Source organism: Aegilops tauschii, chromosome 7 (assembly GCF_002575655.3).
Source record: "Aegilops tauschii subsp. strangulata cultivar AL8/78 chromosome 7, Aet v6.0, whole genome shotgun sequence".
Classification (NCBI taxonomy): domain Eukaryota; kingdom Viridiplantae; phylum Streptophyta; class Magnoliopsida; order Poales; family Poaceae; genus Aegilops; species Aegilops tauschii.
The window spans coordinates 9,124,961-9,146,981 of NC_053041.3; the positions used below are offsets into that span (position 1 = coordinate 9,124,961).

The following is a 22,021-nucleotide window of genomic DNA, read 5'->3' on the forward strand; positions in this document are numbered from 1 at the left end:
CGTCTTGGAAATGCATTTTGATTCGACTGGATTACCTTAATTTATCGTCTATGCTAAACCTAACGTCCAAACACTGGTGATATGCTTGCCGCGTACCTACCAAGACATGCAATTTTGGTTCTTGTGTGTACAATAATTCGTCCACTAATATCAGAGGGGGTTTTCATTTTGAAAGGGGACAACTTTTATTCCACCATGTATTTGTTACTCATCTGCTAATATAAAAATAACTTTGTTACATGAAAATGTGTGGACCAAACTATTAACTGGGCTAATACTCAAATAAGAGATGGAATACAATCGAAATCTTAGACGTGTGCACCGTAGAATCCTCTAGCAAGATATTATAGATAATAAAACAACCACAAACACATCTATACACACTATAATACATGTACAATGTCTAGCACACCACGTGTGCAAGCCATGCGAACTACATCTTTTGTTATCTCTAAATAAATTGAACAAATTACTCCACTGATGGATGCATGTGATTTTGTCTGTTTTGTGCTTTATTTAGATTTGGATCAACCAGATTTATTTCATAAAACATCCTAAACTATAATATGAAAAATTAACATAATTTCCAATAAAAATAACATCTTACTCTTCTTGTGGCATTTATAAAGATAGAAGTGTGTGTATGCCAATAATTTAAAAAAAAAATCAACAACGCAGATATGTGATAAGTATTGTAAAACATAATGTAAATACTAATCAAATTTCATGATAATAAGGTGTAAAAATAAAAAAGTTTAGTATAAATATGTAATTATGAAGTCCTACTTAATGCAGAGGCTTGGTCCGGTCGGGCCAGCCCAGCAGAGCTCTCGCGCTTCGGCCCATGTCGGTCACGAAACATATACTCCGACTAAACCCATCTTGCCATATCGGGACTGCATGGATGTCTAGCCGAGCGTCCAAGCACGGCACGCGGTATGTCAGGCCGTCGTCGGGTCTTACCGTGTCAGTTCGCCATCAGTTTCTGTCGTTAGTCCATCACCGCAAGCTGGATATTATGTCGATTACCTGGGTTGTAGTTGAGAGAGAGGAGGATCTACCGGCAACTGTAGCAGCTACTAAGGAAGGAGGATATATAGGCGAATAAGTGGTGGATTCTTGAGCGCTCGTTCGGTTGGTGGACGCCACGGATGCTGCGAATGTCGACATTGCCTAACTCGGGGATTTATTATGTATTTTGCATCATGTGTGGAGACTAGATAAGGGGAGAGATAGAGTTAGTGGTGAGGACATGTTGTGATTTTTTGTGTTAGTTTTGGCTATGTTGCATCTGTTCATTTATTAATTTTTATCGGGTCGTGTTTCGTGTCAGGTCGTGCCCGTGCCTACTCGTATAATCGTGTTGTTTCATGCCCATTTTCTCGGCCAAACACAGCCTAGGACCTCGGTCCTTAGGTCGTGTAGGCCCGGTTCATCATACTTTGGGTCATGTCGTGTCATGGGTCGTGCCTCGTTTTAGACCTTGTGCCATGCCAAAAAAGCTTGGTTCAAGTCTCAACATTAGTCCTACTAGATAGTTGTCTGGATAGACAAGTAACTTCTCATCTAGCATAATGGTAGTGACTCATAGTAGAATGTGCCAACTCCCAAATATGCATCAACGAACCTTAACAATGGGACATATGCAACATTATTTTTCTTCACTATATATGTTGCTGAGCTAAGGCAAGTACTTGTCATCCTTGTTGCTAGCTCGACATCTCATCTTAACCCAAGTCGCATGGTCATGTTTTCCAAATTTGATCAATCAAGAGCGCCGAGAGAATATCTCTCGGAGCCGGAGCGGCAAATCCTATCTTGGCCGGCCATGTCTCACGACATATTTTGCGACTAAACCAAAAGCTACCATTATAACTATATAGTTACATAGTAGCATTTAATAAACACTAAGTCGGTCCACATCCCGATTTCGTGCGAAAACCTCAAGTCTAGGATACGACATATACATTGTACCTGAAACTAAAAAATGACGATATCTTTGCATCTCAAAGTGGGGCTATCCGACTCGGTGATTCACATCCCGAGCTCGGGGTTAGCATTTCTAGGTCCATAACTTGTGAAACATAGTCATCAATCGAATCGTATACTAGTGAAAGTATATGTATCCACATAATCTTATCAACTAGGGACCATTAATAGTCTCACATGCGAAATACTTTTTTAAGCTCCTTCTGTTCTAGAATATAAGGTGTATCATTTTTTTATGAAAGTCAAACATATGTACATTTGACAAAGAATATAGAATGAAATATGATAATCCATAATATAAAATAAATTAAATATGAAAATACTTTTCTAATGGATCCAATGATACAAATGTGGTATTATATATATTAATTTTTTTTCCTAAAAAATTGGTCAATGGCTTGTAAATCTTTATTATGTTTAAGATGCCTTGTAGTTTTGAGGAACCTTTATACTCCCTCTGTTCCTAGATATAGGGTGTATAGTTTTTGGCACGGAAATTAAAGAACGCACGTGGAGGGAAAATTTCACAAGTTTTGGGCGAGATTACACCTGACTAATTGACATGAGGAAATAGAGGAGCTTGCCCGATATAAGGAAATGTAATCAAATCCCTAAAAAACATATCCAAACGAGTGGTGCAATGCAATACACCTTATATTTCGGACTTTTTCTCAAGAATCTATACACCTTATATCAAGGAACGGAGGGAGTAATAGATATGGGTCCCTTTTTGCAACAAAAAGGAAAACAAGAAAACTTCCTGGTAGATATGCTTATGTTTCTCCTACATGTTGTACACACGCACACTGATATCCCGTACTGACGTGTGCGGCGGCTGTTTGGTTATTGTTGTACCCGGGCTAGACGCCACACCTACCGTATTTGTGAATTAATCATATGGAAAGTTGCTCATATATTCAACAGATTAATGGTAGTTTTAGAGCGTTCTTATTGATAATAGAACAGAGTTGGTCATTCTCTTGGAAACTTTACTAGATCGGCGAATGCACCGTTGTCTCGCTAGGTTCGGTCCAGATCCCTGGGCTAGATGAGGCCCACCAAGATTGTAGCTCTACGCATGTATATATTTTTCTGTTTTTCTTGTGAATAAACCATTTTCTCTTCCGCTGTGTGAGAATTATCACAACAAATTTGCACCTCTCTGTTGCAAAAAAATGAAAAAAGAACGTCCCTGCAAGTTTTTTTGTATGCATAATATGCTTCCATCGCGACTCTGAACAACGTTAAAAGACAGACATATTGCAGCAGTAGCATCTTTCTTTCCCTTGCGAATTTAACTATGCTACAAAATAGTATCTGACGTTGTATGCAGTACGCATAATATCAGTATAGGCTAAACACTAGTGCCAGGCTACTGAAGCTGCTCATCCAAAAATCTAGACACAGTTCCCTCTGCTTACCCCAACATCTCGACTCCTCGTCGTAAATACGGATCAACTGCAAACTACGCACCAGCTGCTCAACAATGAATTCCTGTTTCTGTCATTGTGAAATGAGCAAGAAAAAAGGCGCCGCAAACTACTCTGAAGCACAGCCACTAGCATGTGAAGTTTGACTGCTCTTGAATTTCACCAACTGTAGAGAGAGCAAGGCATCAGGTGTTATTTACACGTACGTAGATAGACACTATAACAGTTCACAAGATAGATTCAGTGAATGATTCCATACCAGGAAGTTCAACAGCAAAATTAGCTTGGGCATCAGCATCCGCATTAAATTCCTGCATACCAAATAAGTGGAACCGTCACAAGCTTTAGCTGGTAGCTGCTCAACTTCAGTCATTTCATTAATAGGGAATAGTACAAAGGGCGAGGCAAGGGCAGTCCGTCCCAAGCACACACAAACCACACCCAGCGAACAAAAAGGTTTACAAAAGCACCACAAACACAAGAGGATAACGATAGGGAAGCCTGCCTCCCCGAGACCAACTAAGAGCCTGGGGCGAGCGACCTAAGAAGAGCAAAAATGGTCTTGTTTTTTGACAAAAACAAAAGTAAAACTAGCATCAATCCATGCCACCTGGTATCTTTTTTACAAGGCATTCAGTCAGGTGTAGCCTTTTGTATACAAGAGCACAAGTATGTAATATGTTTGCAAGGCATTCATATAACAGATCCCCAAGCTGGCTGATAAAAGTAAGTTTGAACCATATCAGAAGGCACTGCAAAGATATGATACCTACCCTCAACACATGGTTGATTTGAAACTGAAGAAAATTTCCCTTCAGTTCCTTGACTTTCTTGCACAAGTCAGCCATATTATCATTCCTAACACGCCAGAGATCTTGAACCTGCTTCAGAAAGTTCAGTGTGTTATTTATGTGAAAGAAACAAAACTGAACGCTAATAAAGCTTCCAGCTACTGGAGAAACTCTTGAAAGAGCTCTGATTAGTTTCACCAGATTTTGAATGCCCTAACACTAAGAATGAAGGCCTTAATCCAATTATTCCTTGCCCAAATAAAATAATAGACTGTGGGGCACCTTATATTATAACCTGTAAATGTTTTAATAGATGTAGCATAAAACTTTCCCTTGGCGAGGATAAACAGAGGACCATGATGATCAAATTAAACTAAAGGAGAAACAACGTACAAAATAAAAAACAAAAGTCATTCAATCTCTTTTAATTTGACCACAAGTCTATTGTTTTGGTGGACTGCAAAGAGTGAGTACAAACTGCACATCGAGCAGTTATCTATTGGCGGTTCCATGGTAGAACATAAAGGCTGCAAAGTAGCCAAGGTAGAACACCAGACCTGGTTACAGACAAGCTTAGAATCGCCTTGAGCACGAACATACTTGAATCCCTTCTTAGCAGCATATCTCAACCCCAGGAGCAATGCACGATATTCAGCAGCGTTATTCGTTGCAATACCCAAACCCTCACGTAGTTGAGCAATCTTCAGTTAAAGTAGAAGAACATATTCAGCATCAGCTAGTCGTGGTAACTAAACACTAAGAAAACAAACCAGGACAGTAATAGTTGGCGTACATACCACAGATCCATCTGACCGCCTTACTACTACACCGGCGCCTGATTTCCCGGGATTTCCTTTGCATGCACCATCAAATTCAAGAATGCAGGATAGCTGTAAAGACGAGGTTCAGTGATGAGAATAACTGACTAAGTCAACATTTCCTCAGTGAAGATAAGTTGCAAATATGCATATTTAATATCAAAATCATAATGACAAAATAGAACAGAGAAAGAGGGCTTGTTAGTAGTTAGAACCTAAATTGTACGGATATGGCAGGAAAACGACATATTGGGAGTTAGATACATCCGGATACCAGCTGATACTTATCCCCTAACACAGGAAAATCCTAAGCCAACTATCAATACCCACAACAATCACCCTCCCTTTTTCTCGCCTAATTCTGGCCTCATCCGACCTGAGCTCTGCACCGCCGCTATACAGCACACATGCGAGGAAGGCCGGCTGCCACCGGTCCGCCATTGCTCCCGCCTCTGTTCTGAGCCCCACCGCACCGGAGGAGGAGAGATCCAGGCCGCTGTTCTCTGTCATTCAATATTTCTTCATCTCCTCTTAAGGTCAGCAATGGCTAGCGCCGCTAGAGGTTCTGAAGATGTGAAAGTCGCCACTGTGGAGGTATACTCAGAAGATCGAGAAGACTAGATGAGGCCAAGGAGGGAATACAAAGCTCATATGCAGGATCTGTAACCGTGAAGTTAATGGGAGGTACTCAAGAGTGAAAGCACATCTCTTGAAGTGGTCAAATTATGGTGTCAAGCCATGTCCGAAGGTGAAAGTTGATGTTCTAATTCAGCTCAAAGGTGAACAACACAGGGCTAATGCAATGGCTACTAACATGCCTCTCGATATTCCGCTGCCAACCGATGGAATCAGTGGGAGGAAGAGAAGGAGGTCATCGGCTATTGAAGCAAGCTTCAATCTGGAAACTCGCAGCAAGCTTGATGCTTTGATTGCTAGGCTGTTCTATACTACACATGTTGCAGTGTCCGTATACCCATATTGTAGTTTAAATCTGTGTTTAAAAAAATTAACGTATCACGGTACCGTAGTGTCCATATTTGTAACTGTATCACCGTATTCATGCAGTTTAGGTTAAAACATGGTATCCATACTCACATGACTATCAGGTAATAGCTCCTGTTCAGCGACTTTGGGATGCTTCTTTGATGGTCCGGTTTCCTTCAGCAAATAATTATTGGTGTGAGTACATGAGATGTGAAAACTTTTTGACAAGCATTTATTCACGCTTAGCTTGGAGTGAGAAAAAGATCTCTACTCACCGTCTCCTGTGGCCTTTTCAAAGTAGAGGTTCCATCAGGTTGCTGAAACGAAAGGTGACACAATAAAAATAGAGTTTATGGGCAAATGCGCTAGTAATGCAACCACCTTTGAGGATATAACAGAAAGATCAGCTCAACTGTCAAGGTAGCTTTGGAACTATGTGCCAGAAAAACTAATGCCCTGGAATTATGGGCTATCATGGCATATATAGTATATAGAGATTACAAAATTAAATTTAGTGGTGACCCTTTCTATCAAGATTAATACCATGCCTATACAACCAACAAGCACATAAAACACAAGTTTGGTTATAAGTCGTAGCGTCAATGCCGCCACACATTGCAAAGCGTTTGCAAAATACAGTAGAACACAGAGCATATGGTAGCTTCCATAGGTAAGCGGAAAGGGATTAATAAATCTATACTGCACTGGCATGTTACAGACATAATATCAGGGGAAATAGTTGGAAACTACAATTGCACAACGAATTTTTACCTGGAAAGGGCAGGGAGCCAGATCATCAAACAATTCATCTCTTGCATCTGCTGCATTAATGGAATACAGAGCATTCTTCAACCCACGGGCCGCGAGATACTCCTCGGTGTCTTTGCGGAGAGAATAGCCTTTGTACACAGTCACAGAAGGATCGCAGACCTACAATGATAATTTTCACATAAGAAATGTCTATTGAAATGGCAATAATAAGTTTTTCTTTCATCGAGTATCGCCTTATCAGTAACAGACAGATGAACTCTGCAGCAACGCAAGAAAGAACACAGCGGTTTTAGCAATACTATGAGATGCAGTCTCTAGCGCAACAATGATATTAGCACCCTATGAGGTGCATGAATACAACTCAGGACTTATGTAAAGTGTTACGTTATCCATCCTTATTCCAGGAAGCATTTACCGGTACAGTTACCAAGTGTAGATATGTCTTCTTATGATGCTACATTCATTGAAAAATTTGGCAGGTGAGCAGGTGTTAACATTCTCTTCAAGGGAGACATTGAATGCAGATAATCGTCACAATAATAGACCAAATGCTTAGTGTAACAAGGTGACAAGTAAGGAGAAGGTAAAACAAAGATAAAAAGAACAGAACTCAATACCGAATTGCTGACTTGAGCTTGGCAGTCGGCGAGGTTCTTGTAGATGCCGATGACATCCCCCTTGCGGACGACATAGAACGGGTCGCCGCCGGCAGAGTCCATCGGCGGCGGCGTGCCCTTCTTCGCCGCGGATCTCTTGGTGGAGCGCTTGGGTGAGGAGGAAGAGAAGAAGCGCTCAGCAAGGCCAAGGGCAATAGGCGGCACGGGAGGCCTGAGGGGCAGGTAGCGCAGACTGTGCTGGTGGTGGTGTTGGTTGCGGATGCCGCTCAGAGTCAGGGTGCCGGCCACCGCGTGCCTCCACGCCGCTCTGGAAATCCCACAGAGAGAAGAAGAAGAATAGCAACTCCTCATCGACAGCTGCTAACGCGAAATGAGAGGATAGCCGAAAGAGCACTGGTGAGAACGAAAAGTTTCGACATACACTTGGCTCCGTGTTGAATTGGACCGGCCAATTCAGCTTAAACCCGCTCGCAGATCGACGAACACCTGGCTAAGAATCTGCACAATAATACACAGACAGAACAATCAACTTGCTGTACACCAGAGGCAGAGGGGATTTATTGAGAAGAGAAACAGAACTGGACAGAGAGACGCATTAATAAATTTTCTGCAGCAGTTGTGGCATGGAACCAGGACAAATGGTGTGTCGACATGAACAACAGGATAAGTGAATGCTGGTGAGAAAACTAAAGTTCCCTGCTGGTCTCCCGGCGCAGGCATTGGTTCATCCAACAGCATGAATCACAAATTGCTTGAAATAAACGTGCTAGAACAAGTAATTGCTGGTCCAGTAATTGTTTCTCATGAACAGATACTTGCTAGAACAAATCACAAACAGACAGCATGCAGGCAGGATGCGCAGAGAGCAGGGGAAGCAGCGGGTGGGCGGCTGCGGTGGTCGCGTCGGGGAGGGGGTTGTTGGGTAGCGCATGGTGGAGGGGTGGGGGTAGGGGGGACGCGCCGGAGGGGGGTCGGACGCCTGAGATGGGAGAGGAGGAGGGCTTGTGGCGGGCGCGTCGGGGCGGAGGCGACGGCGCAGGGGAGATAGGGGGATGGGGGCGCCGGGGAGAGGGAGAGGGGGGAGGAGGAGGGCGCGGGAGGGAGCTCACCTGCGCCGCCGCCGCCGCCGCTGACCTCCGCTGGACGCCGCCGCCGCCGCGCTCGTCTGTTGTGTTGCTGGTGGAGTGGGGAAAAGGGGGAGGAGGACCCCCGATTCGGGTGAAATCAGAGCGGGATAGGGTTTAGAGAGAAGAGAAGGGTCTACTTTTGCTGCGAGTTTCAACTTTCAACAAGGTGATTTTCAGCTAACCAACATGTGGTTGTATGATTAGAAGGACGATGGTATCCCTAGGCCGCCAGAGTTCAAGTGCTAAGCATGTGGCGGCTTTGGCAAGCGGAGGAGCACATGTGACGAGCGGCGGCGCAGGGGGCGAGCATGCGAGAGGGGATGCGGCGGCACGGGGGATCGTAGAGTGCGCCGGTTCGTGTGGGGCGAGCAACAGAGGCTGACGTGGGACCATTGGGCGTGAGGGGAGGTGAAGGTTGTGAGAGAAGAGAAGGGTTTATTTTTGCTGTGAGTTTCAACTTTCAACACGGTGATTTTCAGCGAACCAACATGTGATTGGATAATTAGAAGGACGGTGGTAATCCTTAGGCCACCAGAGTTCAAGTGGTGAGCAGGTGACGGATTTCGCGAGCGGATGAGCACATGCGACGGGCGGCACGCAGGTGAGCATAAGAAAGGAGATGGGACGGCACGGGGGATCGTAGAGTGTGCCGGTTCATGTGGGCCGAGCAAGGGAGGCTGACGTGGGACCATTGGGCGTGAGGATAGGCGCGGGTTGAGGGGGAAGGGGGGTGATGGCCCAGCTTCCATCAGTCGATTCGGACCGGAAAAGGACGCGTGCATGGTGATAGGGTTAGAAGAGAAGGGTAACAACACTATCCTAGATGTTTGGAACGTCCAACACGGACCAGCATTAGTGATAACATTTGGCCCTCGGTCGCCCTCATCATACTTTGAAAGATTTGGGACTCGTGTAACACTGAAGTCTTCTACAACGGGACCATCCACCTCCGGCTAGCATGAAGAACATTGTTTTGGATTTTACTCTTTGGACTCATCTGTTCATTCAACCGAATGTAAAAATTGTTGCCATGTCTTCCTGCGACTACCTCTCCTCGTGTCCGAACGCAACTCTGTAAATTGGCCAAACTGTTGGCTCCATTTAACTAATGTATTCAGGTGGAGATTGCCCCCGTGATGATTGTTCAACAACAAGTATATAAATAACAAGTCAGGTGTCACGACCGGTTTTTCAATAAAATAATTATTGAGAGACCAATCCCTTTTACGGACCAGTAAGGAAGAATTCCTTCTCACTGGTAGACAATGTCTTGGTCACAGAAGAAAAGTACCAGGAGTACTGAAATATAATACAAGGTTGAGCGAAGACTGCCCAACAACCTATTACATGCACGCCGATAAAACAAGACGGCGGATAGGGTGGCATAACTACTAACTCACGATAATAACGGAGACGGAAATATCACCGCGAAGCGAGTGATGTGACTCATGAAGACTACAGCTCTTCGAGCGTCGGAGTGAGGCTCGAGGAGACTTATTGCGGGTGGCGGAAGCGTATATAATACAAAGACCAATATCCGGGATCGCACAGGACTGACTGGGACTCCTCTAGGCGTCGGACGCACTATCAAACTCTTCATCCAAGATATCGCCTTCGTCAACATCTGGCCAAAACAACAAGCCAGGTGAGTATTATGAAAGTACTCGCAAGACAGTTCGGACATAAGATATAACAAACGTAAACATGAAGCATATGTAAAGATTAACCAGTGCGTTCAGGCATAGAGATAATAAATACTGGGTGCCAAACGAGGGTCTGAATGACTCCTCGAGAGGAAACTGCAAGAATAGTAATACTGGTGCCAAGCGAGGGTCTGAATGACTCCTCGAGAGGAAACTGCAAGAATAATAATGCCGCAGTCGGGCGTCGGGGCGACACCACATAAAGGGCTTATAACAGGAAATAAAGGCAATGCGTGCCACAGTCGGACGTCTGAGCGACATCACATAAAGGGCTTATATTTAAAGTAAGAAACAAAAACACGCCACAGTCGGACGTCTGAGCGACATCACATAAAGGGCTTATATTTAAAGTAAGAAACAAAAACACGCCACAGTCGGACGTCTGAGCGACATCATATAAAGGGCTTATATTGTAGCTCAATAATTCAGTAGCTCGGGATTATAAATTATTACAAGTACGAAACAAATATAAGGTTAGTCCATCCACAATAATAATAATTAAATTGGGTTCACCACTTGAGCTTGTTCACCGGGGGAGAAGTTTTCCACGCGGATAGATAGGGATATACTGACTTCACTACTTGATCATGGATACGATGACTTGGAAGAATTTGACTCTGCAGAGTTTGTACTTAACCACAGCCAACGGATTTCAGTAGTCACAGGGACTAGTTCCGTTTACGGTGTTTTGGAAGAAACACGTCTAACCAGTACACACCCATTCAATATTCCGAAGCCAGGGATCACCCTCGGCTACGTTCAAGAAAAACCTTGAGACGGGGAGGCTACAACCTCGCGTAGCATGGGATCAAATTTCTATACGCGCGCTCTAAGGGGGTGCCCCCCTCTCGGTCCCAACCGGAAACACCCATGCCCCCTGACCGGATGACTGGCTTTAATCCTGGGCCAAGGTACCATCATCCCGGCCCCTCTGTTTGGTGTGTACACGGAAAGAGGTTACCAACTTACTAAACCGCATCCTGGCAAAAGAAACATGTGGTAGCACGGAAGGGAAAAGAACGATAACGTGGCTCCGTCCACGTTAACGTCAGGATTTGTCGGATGACGCAAGGCTGGTATGCTACAACAGTACCACCTTGCTGCCCTTCATGTCACCACATGATTAGGCCATCTCTCACCAGAGATCATCGCAACTTTGGAACATGCGGGTAGTTGCCTCGCAAGCAACGGGGGACTCACCGATACTCATATGCCACGCACAACTTTCACGCAAACATGCAAAACACCTATCATATCAAAGGTTCAAACATGCTTGCCTGGTTCGGAGAAGTCGGAGTCTAGCTCGGCGAAGTTCGCGGCTCCGTCACCTCTTCCGGAACCTACGGCAATAACGAAAACGGGCATTAACGTGAAAACCAACGCGTGCATAAAAATTTCTCCAAAATTTTTCCAAATAAATCTCATAAAAAACTAGACAAAATTTTAAGACTGTCAGAACAAGAATCACTCAAAAATCCTTTTTTATTAAAAAGTTAGAAAGGTTTCTGTCCAGGGACTCATCTGTAATGAAACAGAAAAGTTCCAGGGTTTAAACTGAGAAACCAGAAAACGCTTCGGAAAGAAATGCGCTAGCTAAAGAGGGAAAGCGTATTCTGCCCGAAGGCGCCAACAGAAAACGGTTCGAGGGAGAATAGAGCAGAGGCTGACATGGGGGGTCCACATGTCAGGTTCAAAAAGCTCGCCGGCGCCCGAAGACTGCGGTGGACGCCGGCGTCGAACCACGGCGAGTCAGGAAGATCGAAGGGTACCAAGAGCTTCAGCGTGTTCTTCCGCGTCGGTGGGTGGTGGACTCGACCAACGGGGAGCACCACGTCGACGGCGACACTTTCTCCGGCGGACGGCGGCTCGGGTGATGGTGGAGAACTCCGGTGGAGGGCTGCAAACTTTGAATTGAAGCGCGGGTCAAAAGGAGGGATGCATAGTGAAGCTACTGGCAAGAGATGGGAGGCAGAGGCGCACGCACGGGAGTGAATCGAGCTGGATCCCGTGGCGGGTCGCGGCGGCCGGAGTCGAGGAAGGAGACCTCCTCGGGGCTCTTCCAGTGGCTAGGCGTGCTCTAGGTGGAGTGCAGAGGTGGTGTGGGTTCGAGTTGAAGCTCGGGGCCTCTATTTATAGGCGGATCGACGGGGTGGCCATGAACGGAGAATCTCCGGCGAGCAATTACGGCGATGCAGTGGATTGGCAGGAGGTTTGAGTGGCCAGGCAGCATCAGTGGAAGTTACTGGTGTCGTTCCCCCGCTAATCCCGGCTGGTCTTGGCGTAACGGCGCCGGTCCACGGTGGGGTGGCCGCACGGGCACGTCGGCGGCAGAGAGCGCGCTCCGCGCCCAGCGGTTCACGACGAGAGTGGCAGCGCGTTCTGGGGAGTGGAAGCCCACGCGGCGAGCTCCGGTGGCTTGGGCGGCTCTGGGTGGCGCCGTCAGCGCCGCGCCTCTCTCTGGCGGCCGCAAAGCCGCCGCTGGCGTCGGTCACGGGGCGGCGCACCTTCTGCTGCTCGTCACCGACGTCCGCAAGGTGCTAGACGCTCGTGCGGTGCAGAGGACAAGGGGGAGGGGACAGGGAACACGGCGACACAGCGGCACTGGCGAGATCGACGTCGGGTTCTGAAGAAAACGACAGTGCACTGAAATGTTCTCTGAACTTTACTGAACCTGATTTTGACAATGCACTGCAGGTGTTCGACAGAATGATTTGGCAATCAGAAAAAATTTCCTGGGGCTGGGACTTGGTGAGGTGACCACTCAATGCACCCAGAGGCTGCCTGATTTTTCTCAGAATTTTTGGAGAAGGATTTGAATGAATTTCACCAAATTTGACAAATCTGGTCCAAACTTGCAGCAAGTGTAGTTTGAAAAATTTGAACTGAAGACCAGTGGATCTTCATGGATCTTGGTTGAGGGTTCAAGGGACTAGGAAGGGAAAAAGGTTTGGGGGCAAAAATCAAAACAGAAAGTGGAGTTCCTTTGTAAATCACCAAGGGCTAGAATAGAAGACAGAAATTTGTTTGAATATGATTTAAATGGAAAAATAATCATATGGGGAGGTTCAACTTGCTGGATTTGATGCAAATCATGATCCAAAGGTGAAGGAAGGTTTAGGAGAGTGGATTTGCACTAAGGCCATGGCAAGAGAGAAATGTTGAAAGTGGCAAAGGATTTATCCAAAAGCCATAGTGCATTTTCAAAGAGATTTTCAAAAGGCATTTTTCTCAAGTGAAAAGTATTTTGTCTTGAGTTCAAATAAAAAGGCAAGGACCTCCAAGACCAAAAGCAAGTCTTGGGTGAATCCAAATAAAACTCTTGTCATGAGAAAATTATTTGAAAGGGAGGGTCCTTTTGAAGAAAGTTTTTAATTCATCTCCCTCAAGTCAAATAAAATCTTTTGAAAAATCCAAATAAAATTTGGGTGTCACAACACCTACCCCCTTAGGAAAAATCTCGTCCTCGAGATTTCTGCTGATCCTCAAATAGATATGGATATTCTGCCTGAAGAAAATCTTCCCTTTCCCATGTGGCTTCATCCTCAGTGTGGTTGCTCCACTGAACTCTGAAAAACTTTGTCGTTTTCTGACGGGTCCTCCGTTCAGACTCTTCTAAAATCTTTACTGGCCTCTCTCTGTAGGTGAGGTCTGGTTGCACATCAATGCTCTCATGGGATACCTGCTTCTCTGGGTTACTTACACATTTTCTCAGTTGAGAGACGTGAAACACGTCATGGACGTCCGACAGCTCCTTGGGTAAGTCTAGTTGGTAGGCTACCGTGCCTCTTCGTGCCTTTATACAAAATGGTCCAATAAATCTTGGGGCTAGCTTCCCCTTAATTTTGAACCGTTGCAGACCCCTCATAGGAGATACTCGGAGGTATACGGAATCACCGGGTTCAAAGCTGACCTCACGATGCTTCTGATCATAGTAGCTCTTTTGTCGGCTCTGTGCTGTCTTGAGTCTGTCCCTGATCTGTTTAACTTTCTCCTCGGCCTCTTTAAGCATGTCTGGGCCGAAGATACGGCTGTCACCTGCTTCTGACCAATTCAGTGGGGTACGACACCTCCGTCCGTACAATGCTTCAAAGGGTGCCATTTGCAAGCTGGCTTGGTAACTGTTGTTGTAAGCAAATTCGGCATACGGCAAACTCTCTTCCCAACTGGATCCATAGGTAAGCACACAGGCTCTTAGCATATCCTCTAGGATTTGGTTTACATGTTCTGTTTGTCCATCAGTCTGAGGGTGGTACGCCGTACTGAATGCTAGTTGCGTGCCCAGAGCTTGTTGTAGGTGATCCCAAAATTTGGAGACAAATTGTGTGCCTCGATCGGATATTATAGTCTTTGGGACTCCATGCAAACAAACTATACGGGAGAGATAAAGTTTGGCCAGTCTTTGCGTGGAGTAGGTAGTCTTCACGGGAATGAAATGAGCAACCTTGGTTAGTCGGTCTGTGATGACCCATATGGCGTCATTTCCGCGTTGTGATCGGGGTAATCCGACAATGAAGTCCATTCCTATTTCATCCCATTTCCACTCCGGTATCCTGTTTGGCTGGAGTAGCCCTGCTGGCTTTTGATGCTCGGCCTTGATGCGCTGACATGAATCGCAACAAGCAATAAATGTGGCTATATCTCTTTTCATACCGTGCCACCAAAATCTTTCCTGAATGTCTTTGTACATTTTGGTTCCTCCAGGGTGGATCGAGTATGGAGCGGTGTGGCTTTCGGTTAAGATTTGTTGCTTGAGCTCCTCAATGTTAGGTACGCAAAGTCTGTCTCCGTACCATAATATTCCTTCACTGTCTGTGACGAACTCTGAAGCCTTACCAAGGTTCATTTTTTTTATACCTTCGATGCTGGGATGTCCCTGTTGAGCCTTCTTAATTTGTTCCACTAGGGTGGGTTGTATCTCCAGATTTGATACGGTGCCCTCAGAGACTAACATCATGTTGAGCCTAGCGAACTCTTGCTGAAACTCAGGCCTCAAGTTTCGCGGACCGTCATTGTCCGGGCTGGGGTTTCGACTAAGGGCATCGGCCACTACATTTGCTTTCCCTGGATGGTAGTGAATACCGACATCATAGTCCTTGCCCAGTTCCAACCAGCGTCGTTGGCGTAAATTTAGCTCTGGCTGTGTGAAAATATATTTGAGGCTCTTATAGTCTGTATATATTTTACAGCGATTTCCCAACAGAAAGTGCCTCCACTCCTTGAGTGCATGAATGACTGCTGCTAGCTCCAGGTCATGTGTTGGGTAATTTTCCTCATGTTTTCGCAGCTGCCTGGAGGCATATGCGACAACTTTGCCATCCTGCATCAGCACACACCCGAGACCTTTTCGGGACGCGTCACAATATACTTCAAAACTCTTGTGTATGTCTGGCACAGTTAAGACCGGTGCGGTTGTCAGCTTCTTCTTGAGTTCTTGGAAGCTTTTCTCGCATGCTTCCGTCCATACAAATTTCTTGTCTTTCTTGAGCAACTGTGTTATGGGTTTTGCCACAGTGGAGAATCCTTCAATAAATCTTCTGTAATATCCGGCCATTCCTAGGAAACTCCGCACATCTGTAACATTGGCGGGCGGCTTCCAGTCAAGTATGGCTTTGACTTTTTCTGGGTCTACGGCCACGCCTTCTTGGTTCAATATATGGCCTAAGAAACCAACTTGTCTTAGCCAAAATTCGCACTTGCTAAATTTGGCGTACAACTGATGTTTCCTCAATTCTCCCAAAACAATTCGGAGATGCTCAGCATGCTCTTCTGGTGTCCTTGAGTATACCAGAATATCGTCGATGAACACCACAACAAACTTGTCCATGAATTTCATGAACACCTTGTTCATGAGGTGGACGAAATATGCGGGGGCGTTTGTTAGACCAAAAGGCATCACTGTGAACTCATATAATCCGTATCTGGAAGTGAATGCTGTCTTGGGGATATCTTTCTGTCCGTACTTTCAGTTGATGATATCCCGATCTCAAATCAATTTTTGAGAATACCTTGGCTTGTGCGAGCTGGTCAAACAAATCATTTATCCGTGGCATCGGATATTTGTTTTTGATGGTGACCATATTGAGGGCTCGATAGTCTATACACAGTCTTAGTGTCCCATCCTTTTTCTTGGCGAACAACACTGGCGAACCCCAAGGTGAGGAGCTGGCCCGAATAAATCCTTTGTCCAACAATTCCTTTATCTGCATCTTCAACTCCACCAATTCTGAGGGTGCCATTCTATAAGGCTTCTTATAGATGGGAGCGGTGCCAGGTGCTAGTTCGATGCTGAACTCTATCTCTCGGTCTGGTGGCATGCCTGGCAGTTCTTCAGGGAACACATCAGGAAACTCGCATACCACTGGAACTTTTCTCAGTTCAGAAATGTCCACTTTGTTCAGTTTTGGTTGCTGTGACCGTGGTCTTTCTTGAGCTGTAACCTTTATTGTCTTGCCATGATGGTGGGTGAGAATCACGGTCCGATTGAAACAGTCAATGAATCCTTTGTTGGTGGTCAACCAGTCCATTCCTAAAATGACATCCAGTCCTTTACTCTCCAACACGATGAGATTTGCTTGGAATTGTAGTCCTTCGAACTCAATGACCACTCCTTGGCAGTAACCCTGAGCGATTTGCTTATTTCCGGGGGACTTGATGATCATAGATTTCTCCAAGGGAAGTATCGGAAAATCATGTTGTAAAACAAAACTCTTCGAAACGAACGAATGGGAAGCTCCAGAATCAAACAAAACCGTGGCAGGTACTGTGTTGACAGGGAACGTACCGAGCACGATGTCTGGGGCATTCTGCGCCTCTTCCCTGGTCACATGGTTCAGGTGACCCTTCTTGTGGTTGTTGTTGGGATTGAAATTGTTGCGCTTGGGGGCTGGATTGTTTCCACCATTGTTTGGCTTGGGGGCCGCGTTCCTCGGCTTTGGGCATTGTTTAGCATAGTGCCCTTCCTCCTCACAAGCATAGCATGTGACCCCTGGACGGTACGTGAACTCTTTGTCCCTGGCATGAAATTGTCTGACGGGCCTTGGATCGGTAGTCGTGGATCTCCTTGCTTCTGTCCTTGGAACCTCAGTCTTGCTTCGGTTGTTGCGAGCAAGAGTCGTCTTGTCCCTCTTTCGCTTACGGATATCTTCCAGACTACGGCGCTCATTCTCCAAGGTAATGGCCTTGTCCACCAGAGTTTTAAAGTCCGGAAAGGTGTGTACAATCAGTTGGCATCTTAGTGCTGGTGCCAGGCCGTCCAGGAATTTTTCCATCTTCTTGTTTTCTGTCATGTGCTTGTCGTAGGCATAACGAGATAGCTGGGTAAACTGACCATTGTATTCTGTCACTGACATGCCTCTCTGCTTCAGGTCATCAAACTCTCTCTTCTTGATTTTTATGATGCTCATGGGGATGTGTGCCCCACGGAAGCCTTCCTTGAACTCTTCCCAGGTGATGTTGTGTTCACTGGGATGCATGTGTAGGAAGTTTTCCCACCATGCTGCAGCTGCGCCAGTAAGGTAGTGTGGTGCATAAAGCACCTTCTCATGATCTGAACACTGAGCAATAATTAGTTTCCTTTCAATGTCACGAAGCCAATCATCGGCTTCCAGCGGCCTATCGGTGTGAGCAAAAGTTGAGGGGCGGGTCTTCTGTAACTCGGATAACTTGGAATGTGGTTGATAGGACTCACGGTGGTTTCCCATATTGATGACATGATTCATCATCTCTTGGTGCTGTTGCTGGCTTTGCTCGAAGAGACGGCATACTTGAGACAGGGCTGCTTCGCTGTCTTGTTGACTGGACTGACCCTGAGTGAAATTGTTGCTAGTCTGTGTCCCATAAACCTCTTCTGGCTGGTTGGGCATGGAGCGAGTCCATGGACGAGACATTTTTCCAGTCTGGGGTATTATTTTGCAAAACCCATGAGAAAAACAGTGTAGCACAAGGAAAACTTTGCAAAGGCAACAATTTGAAAGATCTCAAGGTTTTCAAGGAAAACATAAGCGGTTTTGCATGGAGAAAAGACTGCTTAACACAAATCTTACACGCGAAATACAAACACATGATACAGCACTCAGGATGTGCGTACACATTCCTGACATGTTATTTAGACTAGCGTACTCCTCCGGAAGGCAGCAAACACACCAATACAAACTAGCGTACAGAGAAACCACATCATACAAGCAGACATAACGCGCGGCTACTCGGCGCTCTCAGTCGGAGATGGTGAAGATTTCCTTTCCCTTCCCGATGGCAAGACTCAGCGGTCCAGGAGAATCAACCTCCACCTCCTCTCTAGCTGGCTCCTGGCGCGTAACACTGCGCTGCGGTGATGGCGCGGGAGCGACAGGTGGTAGAGCGGGTGCGGCAGGCAGTGCAGCCCTGACTGGAGTAGGAGCGGTGACTCGGTCGAACTCCTCAGTGGTAGGCAGACGGCGAGCAGTGGCCAAAACGGCCGGTGCATAAGAGGCTGAAGACGAGACGAATGTCAAAGGCGGTGCCGTGTGGAGAAGCTCCTTCCTGCTGGCAGGACCGCCCCGAACTGAGTCCATGCGGGCAGCCATAAGATCGTCTATGAGGTTGTCGAAAGACTCCTCCAGAGCCTTGAGATACTCCACAACCATCTCGATGGCTTCATCTCGCTCTCCCCGATGGCAGGCGAAAGCATAGTGACTGGTGTATGGCACATGGCATGGGAGGTAGCGGTAGCGACGAGTCTTCATCGTAGGAAGGATGTCCCGAAGACGAGCTATCGCCTCACGGGCAGCCATCTGCATGGCATGCCTCTCCGTAGGCATGGCCCTTCCCAAAAAACGGAAGTGGCGAGCTGCAGAACGTCCTCCCTTGAATTGCACCACAGCTTGGTGCATAGACACGTCGTCGCTGAGCTTGTGCTGATAGAGTGTGAACTCCGGGCGAGCTGCTGGCCCGATCGCGAGCTTGGAGATGGAGACGAGGAGCTTGACAAACCCCTCGGGCACGTTCGTGAACACTCGATTCTCACAGCTATTGCCAGCCATCTACAAAAGTAGGCAAAAATTCTGAGTAGTCATGTCATAAATTTATGATGACCAACAGAAAATAGCTACAATTTGCAAAATGCTGAAAAAGCACAAAAGAGGCTAATAACCGATTAGCGATCGCACCTAGTGGCTTCCTACAGTCAGCCTGGCTCTGATACCAAGCTTGTCACGACCGGTTTTTCAATAAAATAATTATTGAGAGACCAATCCCTTTTACGGACCAGTAAGGAAGAATTCCTTCTCACTGGTAGACAATGTCTTGGTCACAGAAGAAAAGTACCAGGAGTACTGAAATATAATACAAGGTTGAGCGGAGACTGCCCAACAATCTATTACATGCACGCCGATAAAACAAGACGGCGGATAGGGTGGCATAACTACTAACTCACGATAATAACGGAGGCGGAAATATCACCACGAAGCGAGTGATGTGACTCATGAAGACTACAGCTCTTCGAGCGTCGGAGTGAGGCTCGAGGAGACTTATTGCGGGTGGCGGAAGCGTATATAATACAAAGACCAATATCCGGGATTGCACAGGACTGACTGGGACTCCTCTAGGCGTCGGACGCACTATCAAACTCTTCATCCAAGAGATCGCCTTCGTCAACATCTGGCCAAAACAACAAGCCAGGTGAGTACTATGAAAATACTCGCAAGACAGTTCGGACATAAGATATAACAAACGTAAACATGAAGCATATGTAAAGATTAACCAGTGCGTTCAGGCATAGAGATAATAAATACTGGGTGCCAAACGAGGGTCTGAATGACTCCTTGAGAGGAAACTGCAAGAATAGTAATACTGGTGCCAAGCGAGGGTCTGAATGACTCCTCGAGAGGAAACTGCAAGAATAATAATGCCGCAGTCGGGCGTCGAGGCGACACCACATAAAGGGCTTATAACAGGAAATAAAGGCAATGCGTGCCACAGTCGGACGTCTGAGCGACATCACATAAAGGGCTTATATTTAAAGTAAGAAACAAAAACACGCCACAGTCGGACGTCTGAGCGACATCACATAAAGGGCTTATATTTAAAGTAAGAAACAAAAACACGCCACAGTCGGACGTCTGAGCGACATCACATAAAGGGCTTATATTGTAGCTCAATAATTCAGTAGCTCGGGATTATAAATTATTACAAGTACGAAACAAATATAAGGTTAGTCCATCCACAGTAATAATAATTAAATTGGGTTCACCACTTGAGCTTGTTCACCGGGGGAGAAGTTTTCCACGCGGATAGATAGGGATATACTGACTTCACTACTTGATCATGGATACGATGACTTGGAAGAATTTGACTCTGCAGAGTTTGTACTTAACCACAGCCAACGGATTTCAGTAGTCACAGGGACTAGTTCCGTTTACGGTGTTTTGGAAGAAACACGTCTAACCAGTACACACCCATTCAATATTCCGAAGCCAGGGATCACCCTCGGCTACGTTCAAGAAAAACCTTGAGACGGGGAGGCTACAACCTCGCGTAGCATGGGATCAAATTTCTATACGCGCGCTCTAAGGGGGTGCCCCCCCTCTCGGTCCCAACCGGAAACACCCATGCCCCCTGACCGGATGACTGGCTTTAATCCTGGGCCAAGGTACCATCATCCCGGCCCCTCTGTTTGGTGTGTACACGGAAAGAGGTTACCAACTTACTAAACCGCATCCTGGCAAAAGAAACATGTGGTAGCACGGAAGGGAAAAGAACGATAACGTGGCTCCGTCCACGTTAACGTTGGGATTTGTCGGATGACGCAAGGCTGGTATGCTACAACAGTACCACCTTGCTGCCCTTCATGTCACCATATGATTAGGCCATCTCTCACCAGAGATCATCGCAACTTTGGAACATGCGGGTAGTTGCCTCGCAAGCAACGGGGGACTCACCGATACTCATATGCCACGCACAACTTTCACGCAAACATGCAAAACACCTATCATATCAAAGGTTCAAACATGCTTGCCTGGTTCGGAGAAGTCGGAGTCTAGCTCGGCGAAGTTCGCGGCTCCGTCACCTCTTCCGGAACCTACGGCAATAACGAAAACGGGCACTAACGTGAAAACCAACGCGTGCATAAAAATTTCTCCAAAAATTTTCCAAATAAATCTCATAAAAACTAGACAAAATTTTAAGACTGTCAGAACAAGAATCACTCAAAAATCCCTTTTTATTAAAAAGGTATAAAGGTTTCTGTCCAGGGACTCATCTGTAATGAAACAGAAAAGTTCCAGGGTTTAAACTGAGAAACCAGAAAACGCTTCGGAAAGAAATGCGCTAGCTAAAGAGGGAAAGCGTATTCTGCCCGAAGGCGCCAACAGAAAACGGTTCGAGGGAGAATAGAGCAGAGGCTGACATGGGGGTCCACATGTCAGGTTCAAAAAGCTCGCCGGCGCCCGAAGACTGCGGTGGACGCCGGCGTCGAACCACGGCGAGTCAGGAAGATCGAAGGGTACCAAGAGCTTCAGCGTGTTCTTCCGCGTCGGTGGGTGGTGGACTCGACCAACGGGGAGCACCACGTCGACGGCGACACTTTCTCCGGCGGACGGCGGCTCGGGTGATGGTGAAGAACTCCGGTGGAGGGCTGCAAACTTCGAATTGAAGCGCGGGTCAGAAGGAGGGATGCATAGTGAAGCTACTGGCAAGAGATGGGAGGCAGAGGCACACGCACGGGAGCGAATCGAGCTGGATCCCGTGGCGGGTCGCGGCGGCCGGAGTCGAGGAAGGAGACCTCCTCGGGGCTCTTCCAGTGGCTAGGCGTGCTCTA

General features: G+C 46.5%; 1 protein-coding gene across 2 annotated transcripts; it reads right to left on the reverse strand.

Moving 5' to 3' along the window:
* Positions 1–3,127: 3,127 nt before the first annotated feature.
* On the reverse strand, positions 3,128–8,645 carry LOC109785474 (uncharacterized). 2 transcript variants are annotated; one of them, XM_020344076.4, is made up of 11 exons: positions 8,510–8,645; positions 7,822–7,898; positions 7,401–7,707; positions 6,784–6,942; positions 6,288–6,329; positions 6,124–6,186; positions 5,008–5,100; positions 4,768–4,911; positions 4,193–4,300; positions 3,679–3,730; positions 3,128–3,585 (listed from the first exon to the last, which is right to left on the reverse strand). In XM_020344076.4, exons 3-11 carry the CDS (start codon positions 7,500–7,502, stop codon positions 3,548–3,550), a joined length of 801 nt encoding a protein of 266 aa, XP_020199665.1. In that variant the 5' UTR covers positions 7,503–7,707; positions 7,822–7,898; positions 8,510–8,645; the 3' UTR covers positions 3,128–3,547. The 2 variants fall into 2 exon arrangements, with proteins under 2 accessions (XP_020199665.1, XP_020199663.1); XM_020344074.4 differs by having other exon boundaries at positions 7,401–7,757.
* Positions 8,646–22,021: the final 13,376 nt, after the last annotated feature.